Source organism: Emiliania huxleyi (genome assembly GCF_000372725.1).
Source record: "Emiliania huxleyi CCMP1516 chromosome Unknown EMIHUscaffold_181, whole genome shotgun sequence".
Taxonomy (NCBI): Eukaryota; Haptophyta; order Isochrysidales; family Noelaerhabdaceae; genus Emiliania; species Emiliania huxleyi.
Window position 1 is genome coordinate 155759 of NW_005200774.1, and position 26676 is coordinate 182434.

Below are 26676 nucleotides of genomic sequence, written 5' to 3' on the forward strand. Positions count from 1 at the left end.
CTGCCCGCTAATTGCCAGGGGCTGCACCGCCGTGTACATCAAGAAGAACTTGCAGATGTGCAAACTGTGTGTATGCCGAATCGTGACGGCGGCGAGGGCGACACGGACGGAGCAGGCGACAAAGGCGAATCCGACGGCGGAGGCGGCGACGGCGACTCGGACGGAGGCGGCGAAAGCGAGACCGATCCGGGTCGCCTTCGCCCTCCGTCCGTGCCGCCGACGCCGCTGCCTTCCTCCGTTTCGCCCTCCCCGCCGCCGATCTCACCTTTGCCGCCTCAATCCATGTCGCCGTCGCCGTCGCCGCCGTCGGTCTCGCTTTCGCCGCCTCTGTCCTTGTCGCCGTCGCCGCCGCCGCCGTTGGAATCGCTCTCCCCGCCGCCGCCGGTCGTGTCGACTTCGCCGCCTCCGTCCGTGTCGCCGTCGCCGCCTCCGTCCGTGTCGCCGTCGCCGCCTCCGTCCGTGTCGCCGTCGCCGCTGCCTTCCTCCGTCTCGCCCTCCCCGCAGCAAGCTCGCTTGCCGTCGCCGTCGCCGCCACAGATCCGAGGCGGCGACGGCGACACGGACGGCGGAGCGGCGACAGCGACACGGAAGAAGGCGACGCGTCGGCGAGACCGACGGCACGGCGGGGAGGGTGAGGCCGACGGCGGCAGCGGGGAGGAGTGCGGCGGCAACGGCAGCGGTGAGGGCGGCGGCGACGGCGGCGGAGAGAGCGGCGGCGACGGCGAGACCGACGGCGCGGCGGGGAGGGTGAGGCCGATCATGCTTGGCGGCAGCGGGGAGGAGTGCGGCGGCAACGGCAGCGGCGAGGGCGGCGGCGACGGCGGAGGAGAGAGCGGCGGAGAGGGCGGTGGAGAAGGCCGCGGGGAGGGTGGCGGAGCTTCCGGTGGAGGCGAGGGCGGCGGCGACGGCGGAGGAGAGCGCGGAGGCGACAGTGGCGGAGACGGCGGCGAGGAGGGTGGCGAAATCGCAATAATTCACCTGCGGGAACCGGGACGGCGGGGAGGTGGCGGGACCGAATCGTACCGCGGGCCGCCGGGCAGCGGCCATACCCGCTCGGGGGAGGCAGGGCTCAGAATCGGTTTCAGGCCACAAGGCTGGTGAGTTGGGCGTGACCGTCATCTATAGAACGCGCCCGCTCGGAAGTCTCGGTCTGCGGAAGGTAACGACGATTCGGCTAGGCGTCTGCGGAGGCAAAGGGCGGGCTGGCGATCCGCTACGAGGCCTGTTTGTCGCGGTCGGACAGGCACCCGTCGCATCTGTGGACAGGTGTGACGACGGCAGTCACGAGTTTTCGGCGCAGCCGCGCACGGGGCCCCGCCGTCAGCGGCCACACAGGCAAGAGCGGCACAGCATGAGTCGGGGGGGTGTCGGGGCACGACGAGGGTTGCTTCGGCTGGCGCTCGGAGGCCACCAGGCGGCCCCATTTGATGTCCGGGAGGTGCCTCCCGGACGCCTCCCGGACAGCTAACGGTGCAGAGCATCGAATAGACGCCTTGCCCAAAAATGTGTTTTCCCGTGCTGCAGTTAAGGGAAAACCTGGTACGCGGGGCTAACCCTCGGAGAGTATTCTCGTATTACTAGCTCCGAGTAGAGGGTGCGTTCTGCTGCTAGGGGAAACCCGGAGCGCGGTACTATCCCTCGGAGACCCGTGTTATGGCCCTGCGAACGCGCACCCCCCAGGGCTAGGGCTCTCTTGCCCGCAACCCGATGCCAATCACCCGGCCCGCTGGGTGCGCTTCTCAGCTCCCCGGCCCTGGATGTGCGACTGCACTCCAAGTGCTCCAAGTAAACGGACGTAGATGTGGGTAAACGGACGTAGATGTACGAAAGTACCTCGCCGAGAACGCCGTCGAGGTGGCGCGCGCAGCAGGGCAAAGTCAAGGCTTCTGACGGGCTGGGCTTCTGCCCGACCTTCAACCAGTCGGCTTACCTCCTTTTCTTTCCCTGTGTGGTTGCGCTCTGTGCCATTCTCCCAGACTCTGTATCTGAGCCTCAGGAGAAGAACATTATTGACCTGCGCTGTCCGGGCGGCGAGACGCCCGGCGTTCAGGCATGCCAACCGTAAAACGAGTTGTCTTGTACTACTTATGGATTGATGGACCTGCAAACGAAAGAGCAGCAACGGCTTTGGCGATAGATCAAAACGTCCGTGAAGAGATGAACAGCGTGTTACTCGATTGCGAGAGAGTGAGCGCGAGACACTGCAAGGCCGAGGCGCTGCTGAGCACCGACACACTGACAGTGATCCGAGCTCTCCTGCGCCCTGACAACACGGCTCCGCACCACCGTCACAGGTCACAGCCACCACTTTGCACTTATCTTTCGCGCATCCAAGTCGCTCGTCAAAAAATTCCATGCACCTGCACATGCACATCTCATGCACATGCACACGCGTGTGGTGGGTGGGTTCTTTAGCTCCGAGTAGACTGTGGCGTTCTGCAGTTAGGAGCCCCCTAGCATGTTTCCACTTTACTTTGGCCCCTTCCCTGCGACCTGTCATGACTCATGTGAGAAGATGTGTCGACTGACCGCGCAGCGTGTCGCCCATGGTGTCGCCGCTGTCGCGTGTCGTGCGTGTCCGGCGACCTCCGCCGAGCCTCCGCGCAGCGACGACAGAGCGTGCCCCCCCCCGCCCTGCATTCATAGAACCCATTCACACCGCAAATGGCTAAAGAAACGGCGAGGCACCAATCCGACCAAACGCCACGCAAGGCTCGGCGGGGCCGTCGCACACCGCGCTCGCGCGGGTGGCACACGCCCACAGCACCAGCGTCCGCCGCGCGCCGCGCGTGACGCGCCGCACGCGGTGGAAGACCTCGCGCGCGCAAAAGACCGCGGCGCTGTTGGCGTCCGGGCGCAGCGCCGTCACCTGCCCGCCCTCGCCCCTCCTCAGCTCGAATTCGCCGCCTCCGTACTCGTCGGGCCGGCTCAGGAAGAGCACGAGCGAGAGCGACTTGTACGCCGTCTCGCACTCCACCTCGTCCACGTGGAAATGCTCAAAGTGGTCGCCTCCGTCGTACCGGTTGTACTGCACCGACGTGCAAAAAGCTCTCAGAGGCAGGGCCCCGCCCAGCGCAGCGTCTCCGCGCCGCAACGCCGCCACGAGCGGGCGGAACAGCCAGCCAGTGTCGAGGAGCGGGTCCGGCGGCTCGTCGCCGGCAAACGACGGCGCGCCGTCGGCAGAGACGGAGTAGTGGACCACGCTCGTCGTCGCCAGCTTGAAGCCGGCGATCTCGGGGTCCCTGACTGCCGAACGGTCGAGCTGCTCGCAGAGAGCGATCACGCGCGCGAGCTCCGACGGCGTGAAGACGCCGTCCAAGAGAGCCCAAGGCGGCGCCTCCGGCCGTGCCGCCTTGGGCACGGGCGACCTCCGAGGCGGCTCGTCCGGCCTCGGGCGGCGGGGGCGGCGGCGGGGGACGTCGATGTCTCCGTCCGAGTCCTCTCCGAAGCAGCCAGCAGCGTCTCTCTCGCCTGAGCAGCGCGAGCACGCGCGAGCATCGGCATAGGCGTGCACCACCGCCGCCGCCGTCTCGGCGGCCGCCCTGCGGGTGGTGTGCACCCACTCGAGCAAGTCGCCTTCCCGCAGCGCCGCCGCGCGCCGCACGAGGGCCGTGTTGGGCAGCTCCTCCACCACGCGCCCAACCTCAACGGAGGCGCAAGCGACGCGTTGCTCGAGGCCGCGCCGCAGCGACGCGGGGAAGGCGGCGAGTGTGCGCTGCCAGCCCGGAGAGTGGGTGGGCGACCCGTCCTCCCAAACAGGTGGCACGTCGAGCAACAGCAGCGACGTCTCCGCCGGGAGGGCGCTGCGCAGCCAGCGGATCTGCGCCGCCACCTCGACGCCGCTCAGCAGCCGCGCGTCCGTGAGCTCCTCTCTGCGGGGGGTGCCGTGGCTGACTCTCCACAGCTCAGCCCACGCCGCTACCAGAGGGCAACGGCAGCGAGGCAGCGCGTGCTGCAGATCGACCGGTAGCAGCAGCGTGCCGCCGCCATCGCCGCCGTCGCTACCGCCGCCGCCGCCGCCGCCGCTGCAAGTGGCGACGGGCCACAGAAGCTCACGCTCCAGGTCCCACACGACCACGTCGTACTGCCCGCCGCGCATCGCACCCTGCTCGCGCTCGAAGAGGCGAGACGACCGCGCCGCAGCCGCAAGTCCCTCCTCCCCTGCCTCCCTCGCCTCCTCCCTCGCCGCCTTCTCACCCGCCTCCTCGCCTGTCTCCCCCACCTCCTCCGCCTCCTCCGCCGCCGCCTCCGCCGCCGCTGCCTCCTCCCCCACCTCCTCTGCCTCCTCCCCCGCCTCCTCTGCCGCCCTCGCAGCGGCAGCCTCCACCTCGCGCTCAATCGCGGCGGCGGCAGCGGGCGAGGAGCAGTACTGGCGAAGGGCGAGCAGCGAGCCGACGGCGAAGCGCTCGTACTCGTCGCTCGCCTGACCAAGGGATGGCCGGCTGATCACGCCTTCCTTCATCCGACGCACATCGGGGGGGGGGGGGGGGGCTCATGCTCGCCGCTCGCCATCTCCCCATATCTCCCCACATCTCCCCACATCTCATGCTCGCCGCTCGCCATCTCAACCGCCCAGCCGCGACCCTCGAGCAGGCTGCCGAGCGGCGCGAGGCTGCAGTAGCCACACGCGAGTGCGCGCGGCGGCGCCCCCCCCGCAAAATCGGCCCCCCCGCAGCCCGCCGCCATGGGCTCGGCCGCCTCCTCCCCCGGCACACGTCCACGACACGTCCTCGACACGTCCTCGAGCTCGACCTTCACATGGCTCGCTCGCTGCCGCAGCAGCGCCTCGTGCTGCTGCGGCGGCAACGCGCCGGCGGGCGGAGGGAGGAGCGCGTGTGAGGCGAGGAGGCGCTGGTAGACGGCGGCCTGATGGGAGCGGGTCGAGGCAGATGACAAGAGGGCGGCGATACGGAGGCGCTGTTTGGCGGGCGGTGTCCTCGACGCGGAGCCCGAGCAGGTCGTATCTCCCCATATCTCCCCACATCTCCCCACATCTCCCCACATCTCCCCATATCTCAGGCGTCCTCGACGTGGAGCCCGAGCAGGCGGCACGAAAAAAGAAAGTGGCGCAGCGCGCCGCGCCGGACGGCCACGAGTCCCGCCAGGCCGTGCTCTCCGAACCTGTCCGACACGTACACCTTCCACGTGAAGCTCTCGAGCCCGCCGCCCCGCCCGCCTCCCGCGCGGTCTGGCGCGAGTAGGTCCGTGTCGCGCTCGAGCAGCTCCCAGTACCAGCCCCGCCTGCGGGCATGCTACGGAAGGCTCCGTGCAGGCTCCGGGAAGGTGCAGGGTGGTCCGCCCCCAGCGGCAGCCTCGCCTCCGCCGCGTGTAGTTGAGCCGGTTCGTCCGCTGCGTCAGCGCCACGAGCCGGTCGAGGTCCTAGGAGGAAGGCTCCAGGAAGGTTCCAGGAAGGTTCCAGGAAACTGCGTCAGCGCCACGAGCCGGACGAGGTCCTATAGGAGCGCCGTCGACGTGTCGCGGGCTACTCGTGGTAAGGGTGACTCCCCTCCGTCCGTCGAGCTGCCTCGTCGCTCGCGCCCCGCAGCGGCCTCAGCCGCACAACCACCTCGCAGCTGTCGAGGAATCGCTGCGCAGCGGCGTCACCCGCCCCGGCCTGCGACACGGCCGCCGCCTCTGCCCGCCGCCGCGCCTCGAGCAGGCGGTACTTTTGCAGCCGGGAGCAGCCCGGGTCGGCGCTGCCGCACCGTCTCAGGGCCGACTCTGGCGGGAGGAGCGAAGGAGCGCACGTCAGCAGGCCGGGCAGCGCGGCGGCGGCTGCCGCACGGTGCCGCGGCTCGTCGTCGCAGAAGAGCGCGTTGGCGGGAGACAGCCCGGCCGCGGAGAGCGTGGCGCGGATGGCGGCGGGCTTGGAGAAGGCCGAGTCGAACGAGATTGCGGGAAAGACGATGAGTTCCCACACGCCGAGCCGCTGCAGCGCCGCACAAGCGCGCTCCTCGTCGTTGAACGAGCAGACCGACGACACGATGCCTCGCTGAGCGAGCAGACGAATGAGCGGCGCGAGAGAGCCGTCGGCAAGGTCATCGTCAGCGTCGGCCTCGTCGAGCGTGCCGCGCCACAGTGTGCCGTCCAGATCCCAGATGACCATCTTGACGTCGCCGTCGCATAGCGCGGCGGCCGCCATGCCGGACGAAGGTTGCGCAGTGGAGCGGCCGCTGCGCGGTCAAGTGTCTCGTCCACAGTGTCTGGCGTCCACGCTCGGCTGAGGCGTGTTTTCTGACGGCCGACCGTCGTGCACGGAGTTGCCCCTTCTCCGACTGTTGCTCTGGGAAAGCTCGCGCGCCAGCGCGCACCACCCTCTGCCACCCTACCTACTGCCTACTGCCTCCAGCCCCATGGCACATGTCACATGGACATGATATTGGGAGAGTGTGTGTGCGCGTTGTCATTAATAAACAAACAGACAAGCCCGCTGCTAGTGAACACAATCGGTCGGGTCCTACAAGACACCACTCAGCTAATTACTGACTGCTAGTGAACACAATCGGTTCCTACAACTGCCCCGGCTACTCGAGTAGGGTTCACGGGTTTCGCGGGAGTGACCCCATGCGTCAAACCCGAGACCTAGCGCGGGTGGGTTGGGGGGGGGCTCGCTGCAAGGAAGGGCGGTGTAAGACCGCGCCGCGCCGCCGCCCAATACTCGATCATTAATAATGTGTTTGTTTGTAATGTGTGTGTGTGTGCGTGTGTGTGTGTGTGTTTGTTTGCGCGATTGCAGGGAAGGGCAGGGCAGCCGCGAGCCGCAAGTGGCGTCGGCGACGCGGCGAGTACACGATGGTGACGCCCACAGCGCAGCGTGCGCGGCAGCAGTGCCGCCGGCGGCCCCACGCCGCATCAGCGGCGCTCTGAGTGAGTCAGGCTGCGCTGCACAGCCTGCTGAGCACGTTCCCGACACGCGTCTCGCCACGCGGGCCTGCCGCAGGCGAACCGGCGAGCCCGCCCGCACGCCCGCGGCCGCAGACATGGAAGACCAGCTTCTTGGCGTTTCCTGCCAGCGCTCACATGCCAAAAGACACCTCGCAGCGCGCGAAAGGTGACCAAAGCGGCACGTCTCGGCGCCGCGAGAGCAGCCGGTCGACGTCGGCACCAAGCGCGCGGCCGCGGGGCGCCTCCGAACCGACAGGCCGCGGCAGTAGAGAGCACTCCACCCGCCATACCGTTTTTCTGGCGCGTGCACCTCGAGTGTCGTGCGAGGGAGTTGATTTGTAAAATAGTAGGGGGAGGGCGGGCTTGGAGGTCTTTTCAGTTGCAACCATCGAGATCCACACACTAACACAGACGTCTGAAGAAAGGAAAGGAGGAGGGAACACCGTTTCACCTCGTGTGACATGTTGTATGGCCATCACACCCGAGAAGGTCACGGTCCCGAGAAGGTCGAAGAGAAGCGGCCACGCAACACACTACACACTCGACTACTTGCGCCCACGCAGCACGGCCTCGAGATCCACAGAGCCGCGCACGACGAGCTCACGCGCGCGGCCCATCAACGCGCTCGGGGATGGGGGCATCGGGAGCACGTCTTCCAGGAAGTTCGACCTGATAGACGCCTGCACCGCGTCTGCAACCTCCGCATCATCGGACGCCTGAGGATCATGGTCCCGGGGAGGTCGTAGAGAAGGTCGAGAAGGACATGTCGGGCTAGGCGTGGACCTTGCCCTTGCCCTTGCCCTTGCCCTTGCCCTTGCCCTTGCCCACAGGAATCGGCGGCGCCGGACCCATGCCGCTCGTCCAAACTTGCCCGTAGTTGGGGTGGTTCAAGCAGCTGATGAACCGCTCCTCGGGAATCGACATCTTGCCATTCTGAGGAGTTTTGAAGGCCCTGTGTCCTCGCATCTTGCAGAGGGAGCAGTTGAGGGAGGGATGGGAGGACTATCTTGATAGTGTCTTTCTTGGAGAATAAAATTCTTATTTTCGCACCTGTGTCGAGCCTATAAATAAATAAAACGGGCACGCCAAACGAGGGGTGGGAGAGGGACAGGGTCCCCACCTGCACGAGCAGGATCTTGGAAGGACGATCAGGGACACAGGGGAACGGGAGCGGGGAGCGCATCGCGACACGGAGGGGGGCTGGGCAGGGTTCACCCACACGACAGGGTCCCAGGGATTCCTCTCTCGTATAGGACAGGTTGCACCCGGCGGCACGGGGGCAGGCGCGGGCCTCCTACTGGTTGCGCTCTCCTAGTTCTCCTGCTCCTGACAAGGGACAGCGACAGGCTCGCAGCACGGTGGACTCCCTATTCCACTGGCGATCTCTCTCGACTAGCGACCTTCCTCCGGCTTCTCACCAGCAGTCTCTCACTACCACGGGCACACTGACAGAGGCGGCCAAAAGGCTCACGTGGGTGGCAGGGCGGTGATAGGAGTCTCCCACTCTGTGGGCTTCGCTAGAGGTGCGGCCCCTGCGCGTGTCCTCGCCCTTGCGTGTGTGTGTGTGTGTGTGTGTGTGTGTGTGTGTGTGTGTGTGTGTGTGTGTGTGTGTGTGTGTGTGTGTGTGTGTGTGTGTGTGTGTGTGTGTCTGCGGGCGCTGTGCGAGCCGCCCTGAACGAGCCTGTCTGCGGTGAGGACGGGTCTAAATTCTTATTTCGCCAAAACTCGGCCAAAGGTCTCGGCGAGCCCGTTCCTGGATGTCGGCGCACTTCAACGACAACGGCAACCCACACCGGTCTCGATCGGACAGCCTCGTGTACCGACGGACGGGCTCTTCTCGGGCTGTCCAGGAGGACTTTGATCCGGAGTCGCCTGGCCAGCGGCTTCGGGACGGCGACAAGAAGGGCCAGGGGCCCGCCCGGCGGTGCACACTGGCACGCGTGCTGCTTTTTGCCGCCCTCGTGGGAGGCGCCAGCTGCTTCTTCTACTGGCAGGGCTTCAGGCTCAGGGCCATCAGCCCCGAGGAGGCGCGTCGGGCTAGCGCGGGAGGCGCTCCAGAGGGAGGCGCACGCGACGCAGCGAGGAGGCGGTTGGCGGGAGAGCGAGCCGGGAGGAAAGCATCGGGACGATCGCTGGCGGCGAAGCAGGCGGCGGCGGAGGTCGCGGCCGGCGTAGACGCCGGCAGATGCGTCAAGTGGGCAAACGCGGGCGAGTGCGACAGGAACCCCGACTTCATGGCGTCGCACTGCGCCGCGACGTGCGCAGATATGAGGGCCTCCAACTCCCAGCCGGCGGTGGCAAAGGGAGCCGCGACGGCGGCGGCGGCAGCCGCGGGCGCCAAGGCAACCCCGAAGGCCGCTCCGACGCCAGCGGCGGCTGCAGCAGCAAAGGCATCTTCGCCAGCGAAGGCGTCGACCGCCGCGGCAGCGAACGCGCCGTCGGAGAAGTCCGGGACGGAGGACGAGCGCTGCCCGGGGTGGGCGTCGCGAGGCGAGTGCGAGAGCAACCGCCCGTTCATGCTTGCGCACTGCGGGCGAGCTTGCGCCGCGCGCGCCACAACAAGGCGAGCGGCAGGCTACGGCGAGGAGGAGGAGCACGAGGAGATCCGCGAGCTTGAGGCGGCGCGGCAGGCGGCGCTGCAGCAAGCGATGGAGGAGGAGGACGATGACGACGACGAGGAGGACGGACAGAGTCCTGGCGATTCGGCGCGGGCGGAGGCGGCGCGGGCGGAGGCTGCGCGAGCGGAGGCGGCTCGGGCGGAGGCGGCTCGGGCGGAGGCTGCGCGGGCGGAGGCTGCGGCGCAGGCGATTGAAGCGGAGGCGGCGAAGACGGGCCGAGCGGCGGCGGCCGCCGGAGCTGCGGAGGCGGCGGAGCCCCAGAAGGCGGACCAGAAGCCTGACCGGCGGTGCGCAGCGTGGGCGAGGGGCGGCGAGTGCGAAAAGAACCCAGGCTTCATGCACCACCATTGCGCGGACGCATGCGCGGAGCTGGGGAGGGGCAAGCCGCAGGCAACGCCCGCCGCAGAGAAGGTGGCGGAGGTGGCGGAGCCGGGGCAGGAAGCGGCGTCGCAGGGATCAGCCTCGCCCGAGCCGGCGGCAAATGCGGCGAAGGCGGCGCCAGCGGCGGTCTCGGAGGAGTCCGGGAAGGAGGACAAGCGCTGCAAGGGCTGGTCCGACTCGGGAGAGTGCGAGAAGAATCCCGTCTACATGAGCAACACTTGCGCGCAGGCTTGTGCGGCGAGGAAGAAGCTCCTTGCCGAAAAGCAGCGCACCATGCCGAGCTCGGAGTAGGCGCCGGCGAGTTAGAGTAGCCTTCTGCTTCTCGTCCCCGGCGGCCCGGTTTGGGTTTCCTCTGTCTGGGGTATCTTGCTGTGACCTGACAACTGTGACCTCGGGTATAGAATTGTGTGCCGTTAGCGTGCTACCGATACTATAGGAATTATGCAGTTTCCCTCCTCAACCTAATTCCTACACGCGCAACGACACGTTCACCACAAATCGCGTTCTCTGGTAACGCAGCGAGGCCTCCCAACGGCCCAATCGCCGCGCCGCAAGGGGGCGCCCCCGCCCCCGCTCCCGCGCCCGCCGCGCCTGCCGCGCCCGCTCAAGCCGCCGCCCCGCGACGCTCAGCCCGGATTGCAGCTCGCGGCGCGCCATGACCGAGCTCCACAACGAGCTCCTGTTCATTATCTCCCCTTTTCTCTCTCTCCACCCACTCGGCCGCGCTTTGACCCCTTCACTGGATCATCTTAGCGCGCAAGTCTTGCTAACAAGCGAGACCATCCTTCGCGAAGACGCAAGGTTGGACGCTTAGCCAGCCCCGCGAGACGCCGGCGGGTAACCGGCATACCTACGCTCCGACACATTCACACGCTGCAGTTGTTGTCTGCCGCATCCTCATTCATGAAGACTGCGGAGACAATGGGGGAGTGTTGGAGAGTGTGAACTCAAACCTACTTCCTGACCGTAGCCTGACCGTCCTTGTGTAACCGTCTCATGTTTGGTTTGTCCTGCCGCGCACATTGTCATCGACTTGTATCCGACTTGGTAGAGTATCTTGTGTGACGATGCACAGTAGACCCGCACCCGCTCCCGCTCCGGCGTGGGGAGTGCCACCGGGTGCACCGGGACCCAGCTGTGAAGAGTCCGCAAGGGCCGCGCCAAAATGGCCAAAATCGAGCCTGGTTTGGCCGACTCTACAGTGGCCGCAGGCGGTGATGGCGGACGCCAACGAGCCTCACGCGCCGGGCCCCACCTCAGACAGTACCTCCGGTGGGCTGCATCCACTCACTGCGGGGCTGCTCGCTCGCCATGATCGTCGATGTGCACCGACGGCGACCGCCCTCTCGAAGCGCCCTGCTGACTGGCCAGCCGCCGAGCAGGAGCGAGCAGCCGTTCGAATCCGCGGTGCAGCGCCGCGGATGGCGAACCTCGAGCCGGTGGAGAAGACCGCGGTCGTGTCGGACTCGACCGGCGCCGATGCGGTGCCAGCAATTCGGGCGCGGCCGACTCGCTCCAGTTCGGCGCAGCTCGCCTTGGAGCCCACCGCGCTCTTAAATCGCCTCGAGACCATGCTCCTCGGCAACCATCCCGTCCCCGCACCCTCCAACGAGGTCAGCATCGTCGGCGAGGTCACCAACGGCATCATCATCGCCGCGAAAGCTGCCGTAAACACGCTCTTTTTGTCGCAGCGGCGCGGCGCGCTGATGGCTCTCCAGATAAAGAACCTGAAGAAGGCTGCGCTGGCGTACCTTGTGTGGGACCTACGCGGCGAGCTGGCGGGCGCGCGACTCGAGCAGCGGTCGTGTACGGCAAGCGGCTCGAGACGCACGCGAGCGGCGTGGACAAGGAGTTGGGCAAGTGCAAGCGGCGGCAGGCGGGCGCAGAGGCGCTTCTCGCTGTCGTTCCAGAAACGTTGCAGGACGTGCCGACGCCAGAGGAGCCCGCGGTCGAGGAGGCGCCGGCGGTCGAGGACCTGCCTGCCAGCGACTCCCGTCCCGACGACGCGTCTTCGGACAGCGATCGGGAAAGCGTCTTCGAACGTCGGGTGACCCGTCGGATGATCGACGCCGGCCTGAACGAGGCGCAATTCGATGATATGCGGGACGTTTACGGGATTCAGCTCGCCCACGAGGACAAGTGTGCCATTCTTTTGGATCGGGCAGCCCGCTTCGAGAAACTGTATTACAGCTGCAAGGCGAAGCTCCTCCCGTACCTCGAGCGCGACTGGGAGACTGGGTGCCACTGGAGCCGCAGGCCCTCCAGCGGCTCCGCCTTGTAGCTGCTCGGGAACGCTCGGGTACCCTGGGTCGTGGGTATGATAGTGACATAACATATGTGATACACTACCAAAACAGGGCCGCGGGGGGGGGCGTTGGGGGCCGCTGGAGGGCCGCTAGACCCTTCCCGGGCCCCTCCGGGTGGGTCCGGGTGCACCCGGCAGGATCCATAGGATTCGAACAAAATATGAAAGATCCCAAAAGACACGAAACGAACGAGGCCGCTAAGGAGCGCGAGCACTGGGAGGGGCGGCTCAAGAAGGCGAAGGCCGCGCTCGATCTCATTGCCGAGCAACGGGAGAAGTGGGCGGACTTGCAGTCGCGGCGCTCGAGGAAGTGCCGGCGCAGGACGGGCACGGACAAATTGATATACGAAGGTGGTACGAAACTAATCGGCGGACGGCGGATACCGTATTTTTGATTAGCTACGGAGCGCGTGAATGGGCTACCCGTAGTGCTAGTGGGGTAGGGTTACTTCCCCCAGGATTGGTCTTCTCTGCCTGCGGGAACACCCCCGGGCGGCCGGGTGGGGCTGCGGCTGGAGCTAGCATGGCTCGGTAGAGCCGAGACCCCGTGTTGAGGCGGCGCTCCTTTGGGCGGCTGTGGAATCGGCAGATTCGACCTCAGATCTCCAGTATTCTCATCCCAGTGGATGGACGTCCGGACGTCCCTTTGTGTTCCTCTCCCCGTCCGCCAGCGAGACGCTCAGTCGCTGGCGGCCGCAGTTTTCTGTGACCCACCCACCTCTCCCTTGTGTTTTGTCTGGGAGGGGCTTCTCCTGCGGAGTCGTGCGTGCGCAGGGCTCCTCTTTGCTTTCTTCTACTCCCTACTATCATCTCGTTCCCGTCCTACCAGAGAACGGGGTAGCGCGGTGGTAGGCGCAGACCGCAGATTCCAGATAGACGACGTATTGTGGGGTGATACTCTATAGCTGATACTCTGATAGGTGGATAGTGTGTGCGAATTCGCTGCACGAGATATATGGGAAGATGTAGTCCCTTTCCCAAAAGTAAATGCGGGATTTAACTCATCACTGCGCGCCTCTCTCTACGCCCCATCCACTCCACCTCTCTCTCGCTCCTCCTCCGCTCTGGCTTGAGCCATGCTGGTGTACTTGGGTCGTTGCAGCCGCAAGCCGACGTACGCGAGAGCGAGCTCCGCGGCAAGCAGCCGCCCGAGTCGGCCGCAGCACTGCCGGCAGCTGGAGCCGCTCAGGCCAAGCCGCTCGAGCACCTCGTCGCCGGAGCGGACGAGCGCGAGGCCTCCCATGCGGGGCGCCTCCTTGAGCGAGCGCCTAACCTCGATTAGACTCTCGGGTCAGCTCGGGTGATCTCGCACCATGTGCGCGCGCGCCTCAAATGAAAGCGCGCCGCTCGAGTTCCATCCCGCGCAGCTCGGCGCAGCAGAGCGCTCGGATCGACCACTTGATCGGCGACGCGTGCGAGGCGAGCGAGACGGCGGCCGAAGGGGGCTTGGTCTCTGCCGTGCCGGCGGGGTTGAGAATGCCGAGCACCTGCCCCCACGCGAGAGCGCGTGAAGAGATGCTGGGCACACTTGTGCGCGGGGCGGGGTGGGCGGCGCGGAGCGCCATGTGCACAATCATCACCGGGATGCCCGCAGCGAGCGCCAAGTCGGCCGAGGGGGCGAGAGCCCCGATGGCGAGCCCCAGCGCAGCGCACGTGGCGGCGGCCAGGCTGAGGGTGCCTACAGGTCGGGCTGAGGGTGCCTGCAGTACGCGCGAGGGCCGGCCCCTCCCCCCCCCACACACACACATTGCGATGGAAGGAAGTCTACTCTTCCTCTCACGGGGGGTGGTCACAGGGGGTGGTGGCTCTCATGGGCGATACGAGGTGCGGTGCGGTGCCGACGAGCGTCGTGCGCGGCAGCCGCAGCCCGATGCGCCAGTGGAGGAGGAGGCCGAAGCCGCCGGCGAAGGCTGCGTCGAGGGGGAGCTCGGTCGCCATCTTTGCGAGCAAGTACTCGGCGGCGCCTAATCTCGGGCACATCTCGGCTCGCCTCGGCCCACCTCGCCATCCTTGCGAGGAGGTTGTGCTTTGCGGCGCCGTACAGCGCGCGCTCGCGGTCGATGACGACGCGCTCTCTGCCGAAGAGGTCCAGTGCCTAGAAGGTTCCTAGAAGGTTCCTAGAAGGTTCCACTCGTCGCTCTCTGCCGAAGAGGTCCCGTGCCTTCATCATCGCCATCATCGACATGTTGATGGACGCGTAGGAGAGCAGCGCCACACGCTCGGCGATCTGGGCGGCGGAAGGGGCACCGAAGCGGCCGAAGATCTCGCCAAAGACGAGGGCAAGCCCTCCAGACACGCAGAGCCGCAGCCCGTTCACCCACCGATCGCGCCAGTTCTGCCTCCACGAGCGGCGCAGCAGCAGCGCCAGGCGCCGCAGCAGCCTCGGCCGTCGCCTGCGCTCGGGGGCGGCGCCACCGGCACCGGCACCGCCACCCTCCGCCGCCGTAGCCCGGTGTCGCGGTCGCGGCCCGCCGCCCTCTGCCTGCCTCCCGCCGCCCTCTGCCTGCCTCCCGCCGCCCTCTCTCCGCCTCCACGCGCGAGCGAGCGCGTCGATGCGCGCCTCGTCGGCGGCTGCGGCGGCGGGCGAGTCGTGGTCGACCGAGACGAGGTCGATGAGGAACTCCGCCGGGTTGACGTGGTGCGGGCAGGGGTGGCCTAGGGCAGAAGCTCGGGCCCGGGTCCGGGTGTCGGGCTGGGGCTGGCCGGCTGGCGAGGGGCACGGGTGTAGCCGAGTCGCGCAAAGTGGCCGAGTGCCGCCTCTCTCTTGCCGAGGAAGACGAGCCTGCCGCGCGGCGCGATCATACAACATATGTGATAATATAATACAATGGGAGACGAGCCTGCCGCGCGGCGCGATCATACAACATATGTGATAATATAATACAATGGGAGACGAGCCTGCCGCGCGGCGCGATCATACAACATATGTGATAATATAATACAATGGGAGACGAGCCTGCCGCGCGGCGCGATCATACAACATATGTGATAATATAATACAATGGGAGACGAGCCTGCCGCGCGGCGCGATCATACAACATATGTGATAATATAATACAATCGGAGACGAGCCTGCCGCGCGGCGCGATCATACAACATATGTGATAATATGATACAATGGGAGACGAGCCTGCCGCGCGGCGCGATCATATAACATATGTGATAATATAATACAATGGGAGACGAGCCTGCCGCGCGGCGCGATCATACAACATATGTGATAATATAATACAATGGGAGACGAGCCTGCCGCGCGGCGCGATCATATAACATATGTGATAATATAATACAATGGGAGACGAGCCTGCCGCGCGGCGCGATCATACAACATATGTGATAATATAATACAATGGGAGACGAGCCTGCCGCGCGGCGCGATCATATAATATATGTGATAATATGATACAATGGGAGACGAGCCTGCCGCGCGGCGCGATCATACAACATATGTGATAATATAATACAATGGGAGACGAGCCTGCCGCGCGGCGCGATCATACAACATATGTGATAATATAATACAATGGGAGACGAGCCTGCCGCGCGGCGCGATCATATAACATATGTGATAATATAATACAATGGGAGACGAGCCTGCCGCGCGGCGCGATCATACAACATATGTGATAATATGATACAATCGGAGACGAGCCTGCCGCGCGGCGCGATCATACAACATATGTGATAATATAATACAATCGGAGACGAGCCTGCCGCGCGGCGCGATCATACAACATATGTGATAATATAATACAATGGGAGACGAGCCTGCCGCGCGGCGCGATCATACAACATATGTGATAATATAATACAATGGGAGACGAGCCTGCCGCGCGGCGCGATCATATAACATATGTGATAATATAATACAATGGGAGACGAGCCTGCCGCGCGGCGCGATCATACAACATATGTGATAATATAATACAATGGGAGACGAGCCTGCCGCGCGGCGCGATCATATAACATATGTGATAATATAATACAATGGGAGACGAGCCTGCCGCGCGGCGCGATCATATAACATATGTGATAATATAATACAATGGGAGACGAGCCTGCCGCGCGGCGCGATCATACAACATATGTGATAATATGATACAATCGGAGACGAGCCTGCCGCGCGGCGCGATCATACAACATATGTGATAATATAATACAATGGGAGACGAGCCTGCCGCGCGGCGCGATCATACAACATATGTGATAATATAATACAATGGGAGACGAGCCTGCCGCGCGGCGCGATCATACAACATATGTGATAATATAATACAATGGGAGACGAGCCTGCCGCGCGGCGCGATCATACAACATATGTGATAATATAATACAATGGGAGACGAGCCTGCCGCGCGGCGCGATCATACAACATATGTGATAATATAATACAATGGGAGACGAGCCTGCCGCGAGGCGCGATAATAGAATATATGTAAGAATATGATACAATCGGAGACGAGCCTGCCGCGCGGCGCGAGGAGGAGCACGTCGTCGAGCATCGCCTAGAGAAGGGCGGCAGGGCTCATGGACCGTGCCTGGGAGGAGGAGGGCGCCGCCGTTGTCGCCCAGATGCTCGAGCGGGGCTGGTGCAGCGTGGCGACGGCGGGGATGCCGCGCGAGGCCGCCGCCTCGCGAAGCAGCCGCACGGCGCGCGCGGCCTGGTGCGAGTCAAGTCCGGTGGTCGGCTCGTCGGCGATGAGCAGCGGCGGGTGCGCAAGCAGCGCGCAGCCGAGGGAGAGGCGCCGCTTCTCCCCGCCGCTGATGCCGCGGCGCAGCGAATCGCCGACCCGCGAGTGCTGCACGGGCGCGATACCGAGCGAGGCGAGGAGGAGGTCGACCTCTTCGGCCTCCGCCCCCTCCAGACTCGCGGTGAGCTCCAGCGTCTCTCGCACCGTCAGCAGGCCGAAGAAGGCGTCCGACTGGTCGAGCACGCCGACCTCGCCGCCCGGCGGGACCGCTGCGTCGCGAGAGCCCGAGACGCGCAGCCGCGGCCGCGCACGGCCGGCGAGCGCCCCGAGCAGCGTGCTCTTGCCCGCGCCCGAAGGGCCCAGAATGCCGAGCAGCCGGCCGGGCGAAGCCTCAATGTGCATCGGCTGCAGGAGCGGCTGCCCGTCAGCCTCGACGGCGAGCGAGGACCAGCGCAACGTGGAGGCGGCGGCGAGCGCGACGCCGACGCTGACCGGGAGCATCGGTGTCGGTGGAGACTTGTTCACAGCCTTGTTATTGAGAAGAAATAACGCACGGGCCCTCAGCGGAGCTGGGAAGAGGACCGCCGCAAGCGGCGTGGCGTGGAGCGGTTGTGCATCCCTCCGGGGGCCCCTCTGCGCCGGGGAGGCGTTGTTGGAGGCTAGGACGCAAGCGTCCGTCGCCCTTTTCAAACTCGGGGCCCACTCCGCTACGCTCCAGACCCTGGACGCTCAAAGCTCGACATGCCTACCGTCGACGCCACGCACCTCGGCCTCGACCACAAGCGCGGAGGCGTCTATGGGTATGTGGCCGAGTGGAGCCGGTTCACCACTTTCAATTTCAACGATTGCACCTTCTATGAGAATGAATACCTCGAGCGGATCGGTCTCATTCAGCCTCACCTTCGGATCGAGCAAATCTTGCGACGCGATGGAGACACCATCCCTACAACTGACAGGGCCGGTCGACGACTTGCGCGCCAACCAGCCATTCCAGGGCCCGTGACCGTCCCAGCGTTCTCCTGCGTCGAGCTGAACTGCGCCGAGCCTGGGTTCGTCCCCGTCATCGAGTCTGACCAGGGCTTCATGTGCCTCAACCTCTCTGCACTCTGCTCGCTTCATCCTACGCCAAAGAAGGTGGCTGAACTCAAAGGGCGCCCAGACGAGTGGCGAGCTGCTCTTCTGAAGGAGTACAACGCAAAGAAGGCCAATGGCACATGGGTGCTCGAGGAGCGCCCGACCGATGCCCCCGTCACAAAGTGCAAGGTCGTCTTCTCTTACAAGATTGACCCGAAGACTGGCACCCTACCTGACGATGGCGGGCACCAGTGGGTGAGCGCCGCCCTCGACGGCACCAACATGGCCTTCAGCAGCGGGCGGCACGGCCCGAACAACTTCGCCACGCTCGGCGACGCCGCGCGGATCGAGGCGGTCAAGAAGGGGACGGCGTACATGAACGTGTGGATGTACGTGATCCGCGAGTTTGAGGACGCGATCGACGACTGCGAGAACTGCGCGGACGGTCTGAACTGCAACGAGTTGTCGGACTCGTTCGGGCCGGACAGCCCTCAGTACAAGGCGGTGCACGCGTGGGACGAGGGCGTCGCCTTCTACGCCGGCTCGCTCGAGGGGCCGAACGTGGGTGGCAGCTCGGCCGGCAAGATGGTTTACCGGCTCGCGGAGAAGCGGTGCGCCAACTTTGACACCTGCGAGTCGGGGAGCACGGGGCTGTCGAACGTCAACAAGGAGCTGCTCGCGGACTTCACTAAGGGCGAGGCGTACCTCATGGACGGCAACTGCTCCGCCGTGCGCCCCATCGTCGACACGATCATCAAGCAGATGACGGTGCCGCTCGTGCAGGGCTCGCTCCGCTACGCGTACAAGGTCGGCTCGGATCCGGTCTACGATGACGTGGGTACGGGTCGGTCGCAGAAGAACGCGGCGGAGGGCGCCGTCTTCACGGCGGCCGTGCTGCCCCTCGTCCACGAGTGCAACGTCGCCGCTGCCAAGACCATCAGCGACGAGATGAAGTTCGGCCTGTACGACCAGGGCGACTACCCCGACTTCGCGGCGGTCAAGGCCGCCTTCGAGAGCACCTACGACTGCCTCGGCATCACTTGCGCCGACGTGGGCGGCCTCTCGCCTGGCGGCGTGGCGGCGGCGTGCGACGGAGCGCCCTCCTGCCTCCCTGACGATGAACTTGACTACGACGCTGATGGAGAATTTCGTCTCGCTGACGCCACATTCTTAGCTCAGGTCTGGGCTAACCAATCATCGTTTACAAACCCATCGCCGGGGGTCACAAAGCTCCCCCCTTGCAATGGGGGTGACTTTAACGGCGATGGGGATGTCCGCCTCCTAGACGCCGTTCTTTTGGCGCAGTACTGGGCCTTGAACAACCCGAATAGCCGACGCCGCGCAACGGCGAACGAATGGTCCGGTGACAGCCCGGGACGCTCGCTCGCGAGCACCAGCACGCACGGTACGATCGTTGGACGCAAGGACGGGCAAAAGATGCAACTCTTTGCGTACTCGAGCACGCCCTGGACCACCGTTGAGGTCGCCTTTGCCGACGGCGAGATCGAGAGCGTCGCCGCCGAGAACGGCCTCACTGCGATCATCCACGCGAACAAGAAGCAAGTCGGCATCGGCGATCTGTCTGGTTCGGGCGCCACCCACTCTTCCGGCCTCGCCATGACCGTCACCTTCAGTCCTGACACGGACATGGACAGCGTTCGCATCGACTTCTCGTCGGAAGTGACCGCGATTGTCCACGCCATCGCCCAAGTGCAGGATGTTGGGCCAGGCCCCGCCGGCCTCTTGTTCCACTGAGGGGCGATCAAACCGGAGGTGCCGTGTCGACGGCGCGAGCTGATAGCCCCCCGCTACCCAGTTGCACACTCGTGCGACGCAGCGGGGGGCCATGACTACGTTTACGAAAACATAAGTAGTCCCGCGAGGTGTGAATTTGGCCGCTGGGCCACACGTGACACAACCCACAGGATTAAAAATTTGTGACGCAAATGTTCGAACGAGTGGTCGTGTCGTGCACCTTCGGGTGTTGGGGGAGTCGTGGGAGCCGCTCAGGACCACGATTTGGGGGACGCAATTCGCCTGTGCGCTGTGGACTAGTTGCAATATGCAAATACGGGTGGTGACTGGTGTCATAATCCATATCATATAATGTATTGACTTTTGAGATGTTTTTTGGTCCGTATTGCTCCCAGCGCCCTCGCCCGCGCTCCCTGAGGCCATGGCTGGTGCTACTAGTATGGAGGGCTACCTGGCTACCGCGAGAGCGACCCAACTCGTCGACATCGTCCGATGATGGTGCCGCAAAGTCAGCCTCCGGAGGCTATCGTGGGGTCGAGCCGGCAGTAGCCGCGACATGTGGTTCCACCGCCCCTCGCAGGCTTTGCCTCTGACCGCCACCGTTCCCAGGCTGCCTAATGGGATGGGAAGGAAGGCTGGGCGAGCGTATAGAAGCGTGCTCGACCTCGTCGTGGCAACCTGTACGGCAGCGCTGGTAGGCGCGATGAGCGTCGTGCCACCTGACCCAAGACGGGTCGCAGGCGTCGTACCGAGCGTGTCGAGACCGTGTCCTGATGTGATCTGCACGGGTGAGTCACGTCGGCGTCAAAGGAGCGACGTGCGACCTGTCAGAGCTTGATCTCCGATCTCAGCGGCGTCGAGTCGTCTCCGGCGCGCGACAAAGGTACATACCCAGGACGCGCAGAGGCAGCTGCGACCCTGCCGAGTGGACGGCGGCACACCGCGCCACCTGCTGTGTGACGCTGTCCACTCGGCGGGGTCGCAGCTGCCTCTGGAAGGCACCGAGAGGTACAATAGTGCGCAAATGGTCAAAATCAAGGTTTTGTAACGCGAGCTGTGCCACAGTGAAATGGAACTAGCCAACGTTCCCTCCATGGCGCGAAGCCGTCTGCCCTCTACAACTGTTACGGGCCCCAAATTAATGTTAGGCACCCCTATCAGCAGCACACCATGACCAAGTATAACCGGCGACCTACTTCTCCACACACACACAAACGACACAAACTCCAAACTGAGACGAAAAATAGCAAAAAAGACTCGACACCTTCTCACCCTCAGTCATCCGCCGGCGGCTCGAGGAACTCGGCTTGAAACTCCGCAAAGTTGGCCTCGCCGAGGTAGTCGTGCGGCGTCCGCTCCGCCTGCGTGAGGAGGCGCGAGAAGTGCGGGAAGATGTCGCCCGGCTCGAGGCGCAGGTCAAAGGCGAGCTCCGCGTAGGCCGAGAACTCGGAGCGGAAGACGGTGGCGCGAGGGATGGAGTAGTGGCGCTCGACGGCGGCGAGGAGCGTGCCGAGCGACTCGGGCTCGTTCCACTTGGCGGCGAGCGAGAGCGAGACGGCCGCGACGAGCTTGCGGTTCGCCTTGTTGACGACGCGCCGCAGCACGAGCCGCTCGAAGTAGACGTGCGCGAGGGCGGCGGTCGACACCTGCGGGGAGGGTCCGGGAAGGTTCAGGGAAGCGTCTCTGACGTGCGCGAGGGCGGCGATGTCGACACCTCGCAGTTGGCCTCGAGAACCCACTCGAGCAGCGACGCCTGGTGAGAGTGGGCTCGGATGAGCTCGGGTGAGCTCGGGTGAGCTCGGGCAATCTCGAGAGCCCACTCGAGCACCGACGCCTGCGGGCAAGGCGGGGCGGGGCGGGCAAGGCGGGGGGAAGGTGGCGGCGGCGGCGGGCGGCGGCGGGAGCGGCGCCTTTGCGGCGCGGATCTTGGAGAGGGTGAGGCCGCGGCTGACCCACTGGTGCTTGAGGGCCCACTGCTCGTTGAGCTGGGCCTGAGAGGGGGGGGGGGGGGATGGGCAGGGGGCGGGGGGATGGCAGAGGGCGGGCGGTGAAGTGGGCAGAGGGCGGGGGCGGGGCGGGGAGGGTTGGGGCGGGTCCGGGAGGGGTGTGTGTGCGGTCGGAGGGAGGGGGGGCGGTTGCGGTGCGGCGTGTGTGTGTGTGGGGTAGGGTGGGGTGGGGTGGGGTGGGGGAGGGGTGGGGGAGGCGGGGGCTCGGCTCCGCCTTGAGGGCGCGAGGCCGCACGTAGGGCAGCACCGACGCCACCAGGCCGGGCAGGTTCAACACCATCCGCTCCTTGCCCGACTGCAGCGCCGGGTCGTCGAGGAAGTACGGGTCTAGCCTCGGGTGATGATCTCGGGTAATCTCGGGTGATCTCGGGTGATGATCTCGGGTGATCTCGGTGATCTCGGGTCGTGCGCGAGAGTGCGGGTCGGGAGGGCGCGCCGCCCCCGTCGCCGCTCGAGTGGCCCTCCCTGCTGCTCCTCTCCCTGCTCCCTTCCCTGCTCCCCTCGCGCAGCAGGAAGCCGTACGACGTGCCCTTGAGCTTGAGCGTACCCTCGCCGCCGCCGCCCTCGTCGCCGACTATCCGCCCGTCCGCCACCGCCTCGGGCTCCTGCGCCACCCCCGCGCTCGCCGCCCTCTGCCGCGCCGCCGCGAGCTGCTTCGCGCGCTGCTGCTGGACCAGCTGAGAGACGAACGGTCGCGTGTCGGCGCCGCGTCGCCTCGCCCGCTCCACCTCTTCGCGCACGAATGGGAGCACCTGTTCACAGCTGCAGCTGTGAAGAGACGCCGGCTGGGAAGAGCCTCCGTTCACCGCCGAGGGAGGTGGGGTGGGGGAGGGGGCTGGGGAGGAGGCGGACGGGGAAGGGGGGGCGGGAGGAGGAGATGGAGGAGAGGAGGAGTGGGCGGTGGAGACGAGAGACGGGGGGGGGCAGGCGCGCCGAGAAGGCGACCACGGGCGGCCCTCCGAGAGAGAAGAAGAGGCGCGGCCCGACCAGCGAGTCCGCCCCTCCCCCTCCCGACCCTCCGCCCCGCTCGCCTCCCCCACCCTCCTCCCCCCCGGCCGCACCGCACCCCGCCGCAGCCCGCAGCCCGGCGAGGTCCAGCCTCCCGTGACGGGGAGTGCCGTGTGCCAAAGCGCCGGGTGGCGGGTCGCCGCAGCCGTCTGCCCGGCTAGCGCCCTCGCCCTGCCTGTCGCCACCCCCCTGCGAGAGGGAGAGCAGCCCGCCTGCCTCGCCGCCGCCTCTCGCACACGCCTGCGGTGACGCTCCGCCCGCGCCGCCCTCGAGCGCTGCTTCGGCGTCGGCGGCGGAGGGGGCGCCGTCGCGGCGAGGGGAGAGGGCCTGGCGCACGAGACGCCTCTGCTGTGCAGTGTGGTCCATCATGCAGTGCGGGCGGGGGAGAGGAGCAGACTCGGCGCGGCTCGCCTCTCACGCCACCCTCGCCAGGGGAAGGGTGGGAGGGCGGGAGGGCGGGAGGGCGGGGCGCGCGCCTCCTCGAGGTCTGCAGACAGGGAGCGAGAGCCTGGCGCCTCGAGCAGAAGGCCGGACAGGAAGGCGAGCGCCTATCAGGAACGAATGCACTCAATGGCCAACTCAACCCTTGAGGCGAGGCCCGGTTGGTGGGCGCCGCAGCGGCCGCAGCATCGCGGCCTGCGCAGCTGCCGCCAGAGCACGCTTCGTCGCCGCCGCCGTCAGCGTCGCCGCCGCAGCCGATAGCGTCGGATGGACCTGCGCCGCCTCCCGCGTCGAGGTCGGAGCCGCACGGCGCACTGCAGCCGCTCGACGCGCTGCCCGCCTCGCCTGCGGCGACGCAGAGACCGGCCGCGCCGACCGTGGCTGCAGGCGGTTGTGAGCACCGCCCTGCGGTGCGCGAGGCGGCTCCGGCGCGGGCGCAGCAGCGATGACGAGTCGCAGCCGGTTGGGATGTGAGGCTGATGGAGGCGAGAAAGGCCTAATGTCGGAGTCGGTCAGGGTTGAGACAGCCGTGCCGGGCATTGTGTGTCGTGTGGTGAGCGAACCTGCGCCGCGGCGGAGCCCGCGACGGCGGCCGCGGGCGACTCCTTCTCGGAGAGAGAGGAGAGAGAGGAGGAGGAGGACCTGATCATGCGTGGAGCCGGTTTGTGCATCCCTCGGGCCCCGGGTTCCCACGTTGAGCACTCAGCACTGACCACTGTGGGTGTTCTGATAAACGCAGTATGTATGGAAGATACAAAGAGAGAGTAAGCTAAAAGTACGTACAAAGAGACGGAGGAGCAACGAGCGCCCTGGCGTGAGCCAAAGACACTCCCAGCTGCGCTCCGTCACCGGTGTCGCGGTCTCCCCCACTGAGGGCGATCTGCGGGGGGGAGTCGCGCCGCCGGCATGTATCTGTGCAACTGTGTTTTTGCCTTGTCCCGTTTTGGTGGAGCAAAGTCACGGGCCGCCCGCGCTTGAAGGCGGTCGCGCCAGGCGCGGGCGGCACTAGTTGCCGGCGAGCCGCTTGGGGGGGAAGTTTGCAACTACATTCAACCTTTCTACGTTTCGTTCTACATGGGAAAAAAGCGGCGCTCGAGTTACATGCCGCCCCGCCTGCGGCGTGCCGCCCCGCATGCCGCGGCTCAGCTTCAGGTGAGTTCATCTTGCCGGCGGTACCCGACGCTGCTCGAACGGCAGTTGTCGACCGCCGGCAGTTGACCGGCAAGATGAAGTCCACTGCGCTCGAAAAAAATACCACCGGAAGCGCCTTGCCGAGGCGCACAATAGTCCCCAGTCTGGAAACGGCCAGTTCTGCCATCCTGGGCCGCTGGGAAAATGTTGTAAACGAACGAAAAGGGACTCCGAATGTCTACCCAGAGGGGTGGTTGAGGGGTTGAGGGTTGAGGCCGGCCCCCCCTCAACCATCTGGTTGACGGTTGAGACCCCCCCTCAACCCTTTAGTTGGGGGTTGAGGCCTCCGGGGCCTATTCACAGGCTCGAGCGTGATCACAAGATAAACTGGAACAGCCCTGCCTCCAAAAAATCGCTTCGCCTGCGGCGCGCTCTTGCGCTCCTCGGACGGATCTCGAGCGCAATCCACAAGTAGGAGTCGCTCACTGTCGCCATTCAGACACCTGATCTCTCAGCCCTACAACTGACGCGTGTGATGCCGCATGCAGTGGAATGCGCACAGAGAACGGACGGCAAGAAGAAGGCAAGGGAAGGAAGAGAAACGGCTGGTGAAGCTCAGTTCACGGCGTAGTATTGCGTAAGCAACCGCGGCACTCACCATCCACGGCAAGAGTCACGGTGAATGCTGCCGCATAAAGCAACAGAGTCGCGCTTGGCGCGATGGTCTTGTCGCGGTTCACGACTTGACGTTGCACACGGTCATAGACACAGGATCTATAGTATTTGGCGAGTCTCAAGCAGCGAAAGTAGGCGCGAGAAATTAATGTCGATCCTGAGATCTCAATTTTGGCCCTAGTTTCTTTTTCTGGTACATCACGACGACTTGCTTGGGTCTCATGTAGCTCGACGGCTCTTCGACGGCTCTTTCTGGTTGGATCAGACAGTGCTATCAGTCAACAACGCAATGCCGAGAGCAGGGCGGCCTTAGAGCAGGCGGCCTTCGAGCAGGGTCAACTAAGCTCCTGCTGCATATCGAGCATGGAAGGCGGCCTTTGCTCAAACCTGTTCGAGTTGGCCTCCGGGAACAAGGGTGCGTGGCCGGCGCCGTCTGTTTCACGTGCAATGAGGGCAACGCCATCAAAATCGCGAACATGGGCCGACATGCCTCCGACATTTCTCAGGGCCCGGACGGAAGCTCTGGCCTCTGCAGACAGCCAGACCGCTCTGCGGGGTCGGACCGACTTTTTCAGACTTAACTACTCGAGTATTCTGGATACTGAGGGTATGTGCTGCTAGATCTCACTGAGCTGAGCTCGTATCAGCCTTTTGTAAGCAGTTTTGAGTTCGGTAATGTCTGCGGTAAGCTGTTTCCGTGTACAGAGGGCCGCGTCCGGACGACCATGACGTGGCCGGGACCCCCCCGTGGCGGGGCCTTCGATGGCTTGTCAGCGCTCCTCGTCTGGGCTTGGCATCACGCCTCCCATCCACGCACGTGTACGTGTAGCAAAAGCAAGTACTCGTAAAAAAGGCGCGTCAAATGCAGCATCTAAAGAAGACGACATGAATTCACAGAGAATGTTCACTGTTCAGAAATGTCTTTGTTGTCTCTGTAATGAAGGGCCCGCCGCTCCGCCTACGCCGGCGATGACCCTCTCGGCAGAGCGACATCGCGAGCACCGGGCAGAGAAGGACGCAGAAGCGGTTGGATGGAGAGGCAGCCGGCGCACGAGGAGAGGCAGCCGATGGAGCCGACGAGGTGAGTAGACACGAGTTTACCATTCTGCGGGGGGGGGGGGGGGGGCCCAAGCCCTCCCCACCACTGGTACTCTGTACTGGATGCAACTCAACAGTGGTCCCAAGCGTCCCAAAGGGCAGGGAGGCAGCCTCCCGCGCTGTCGAAAGCCCCCCCGGCCCCAAAAGAGGGATCCCAATCATGCTCTGGCCAGCGTCTGGGGGGGGGGCATTGCGCAACACACGCCCCAATCAACCTGAAAACAAAATATGGGGTGGGCCCCGGTGGACCAAAATGGAACCCAATTGGGTGGGAAAAGGAACACCCACCTGCAACGGTGCCCAAAGTGGGTTGAAAAGGCACCCCCTGCGGCCCCCCGGGCGGGGACGGCTTGCGCAGGGATGTTGTTCATGTCCTTCTCCCCCCCCCCTTGGCTGCAGCACCCAATGACCCCCCCCCCCTTTTCCAAAGGGCGTCTGGACCCCCTTGGCGGTTGAACCCGGCCCCCCACTGCGCCTCGGGGGCGTCCACCTCCCTCGAGGTCCACCCCTCCAGATCGGCGCGCATCACCCAAATGCCAGAACCCGCCTTCGCCGACATGATTCCCCGCCCGAAAGCTCGGTGTGTCGCCCCAAACGGAAATCCCGAC

The 26676-nt window shown here is 65.2% G+C and overlaps 6 protein-coding genes across 6 annotated transcripts; 3 read left to right on the top strand and 3 right to left on the bottom strand.

Moving 5' to 3' along the window:
* Nucleotides 1-2668: 2668 nt before the first annotated feature.
* Nucleotides 2669-6142, bottom strand: EMIHUDRAFT_113076 (hypothetical protein; the record flags this gene model as incomplete). The annotated part of the gene is made up of 4 exons (XM_005783187.1): nt 2669-4423; nt 4753-4866; nt 5139-5241; nt 5748-6142. 4 exons carry the CDS (start codon nt 6140-6142, stop codon nt 2669-2671), a joined length of 2367 nt encoding a protein of 788 aa, XP_005783244.1.
* Nucleotides 6143-9515: 3373 nt separating this feature from the next.
* On the top strand, nt 9516-10334 carry EMIHUDRAFT_365213 (hypothetical protein). Its single transcript, XM_005783188.1, has one exon. The coding sequence runs from the start codon at nt 9534-9536 to the stop codon at nt 10173-10175; it is 642 nt and encodes a 213-aa protein (XP_005783245.1). The 5' UTR covers nt 9516-9533; the 3' UTR covers nt 10176-10334.
* Nucleotides 10335-11305: 971 nt separating this feature from the next.
* Nucleotides 11306-12165, top strand: EMIHUDRAFT_232422 (hypothetical protein; the record flags this gene model as incomplete). Its single annotated transcript, XM_005783189.1, has 2 exons — nt 11306-11638; nt 11734-12165. The coding sequence occupies 2 exons, from the start codon at nt 11306-11308 to the stop codon at nt 12163-12165; spliced, it is 765 nt and encodes a 254-aa protein (XP_005783246.1).
* A 1352-nt stretch (nt 12166-13517) lies between these two features.
* On the bottom strand, nt 13518-17381 carry EMIHUDRAFT_113078 (hypothetical protein; the record flags this gene model as incomplete). The annotated part of the gene is made up of 6 exons (XM_005783190.1): nt 13518-13867; nt 13983-14158; nt 14190-14284; nt 14321-14844; nt 14910-14971; nt 16723-17381. 6 exons carry the CDS (start codon nt 17379-17381, stop codon nt 13518-13520), a joined length of 1866 nt encoding a protein of 621 aa, XP_005783247.1.
* A 240-nt stretch (nt 17382-17621) lies between these two features.
* EMIHUDRAFT_113079 (hypothetical protein) lies at nt 17622-19709 on the top strand (the record flags this gene model as incomplete). Its single annotated transcript, XM_005783191.1, has 1 exon — nt 17622-19709. The coding sequence occupies one exon, from the start codon at nt 17622-17624 to the stop codon at nt 19707-19709; it is 2088 nt and encodes a 695-aa protein (XP_005783248.1).
* Nucleotides 19710-20891: 1182 nt separating this feature from the next.
* Nucleotides 20892-22717, bottom strand: EMIHUDRAFT_365216 (hypothetical protein; the record flags this gene model as incomplete). The annotated part of the gene is made up of 5 exons (XM_005783192.1): nt 22649-22717; nt 21930-22467; nt 21620-21700; nt 21424-21462; nt 20892-21355 (listed from the first exon to the last, which is right to left on the bottom strand). Coding segments are annotated over exons 2-5 (554 nt in total), but the record flags the coding sequence as incomplete, so codon positions are not given.
* Nucleotides 22718-26676: the final 3959 nt, after the last annotated feature.

Coding starts and splice junctions, on each gene's coding strand:
- EMIHUDRAFT_365213 (XM_005783188.1), top strand. CDS start 9,534: ATGGAGGAGGAGGACGATGACGACGACGAGGAGGACGGACAGAGTCCT.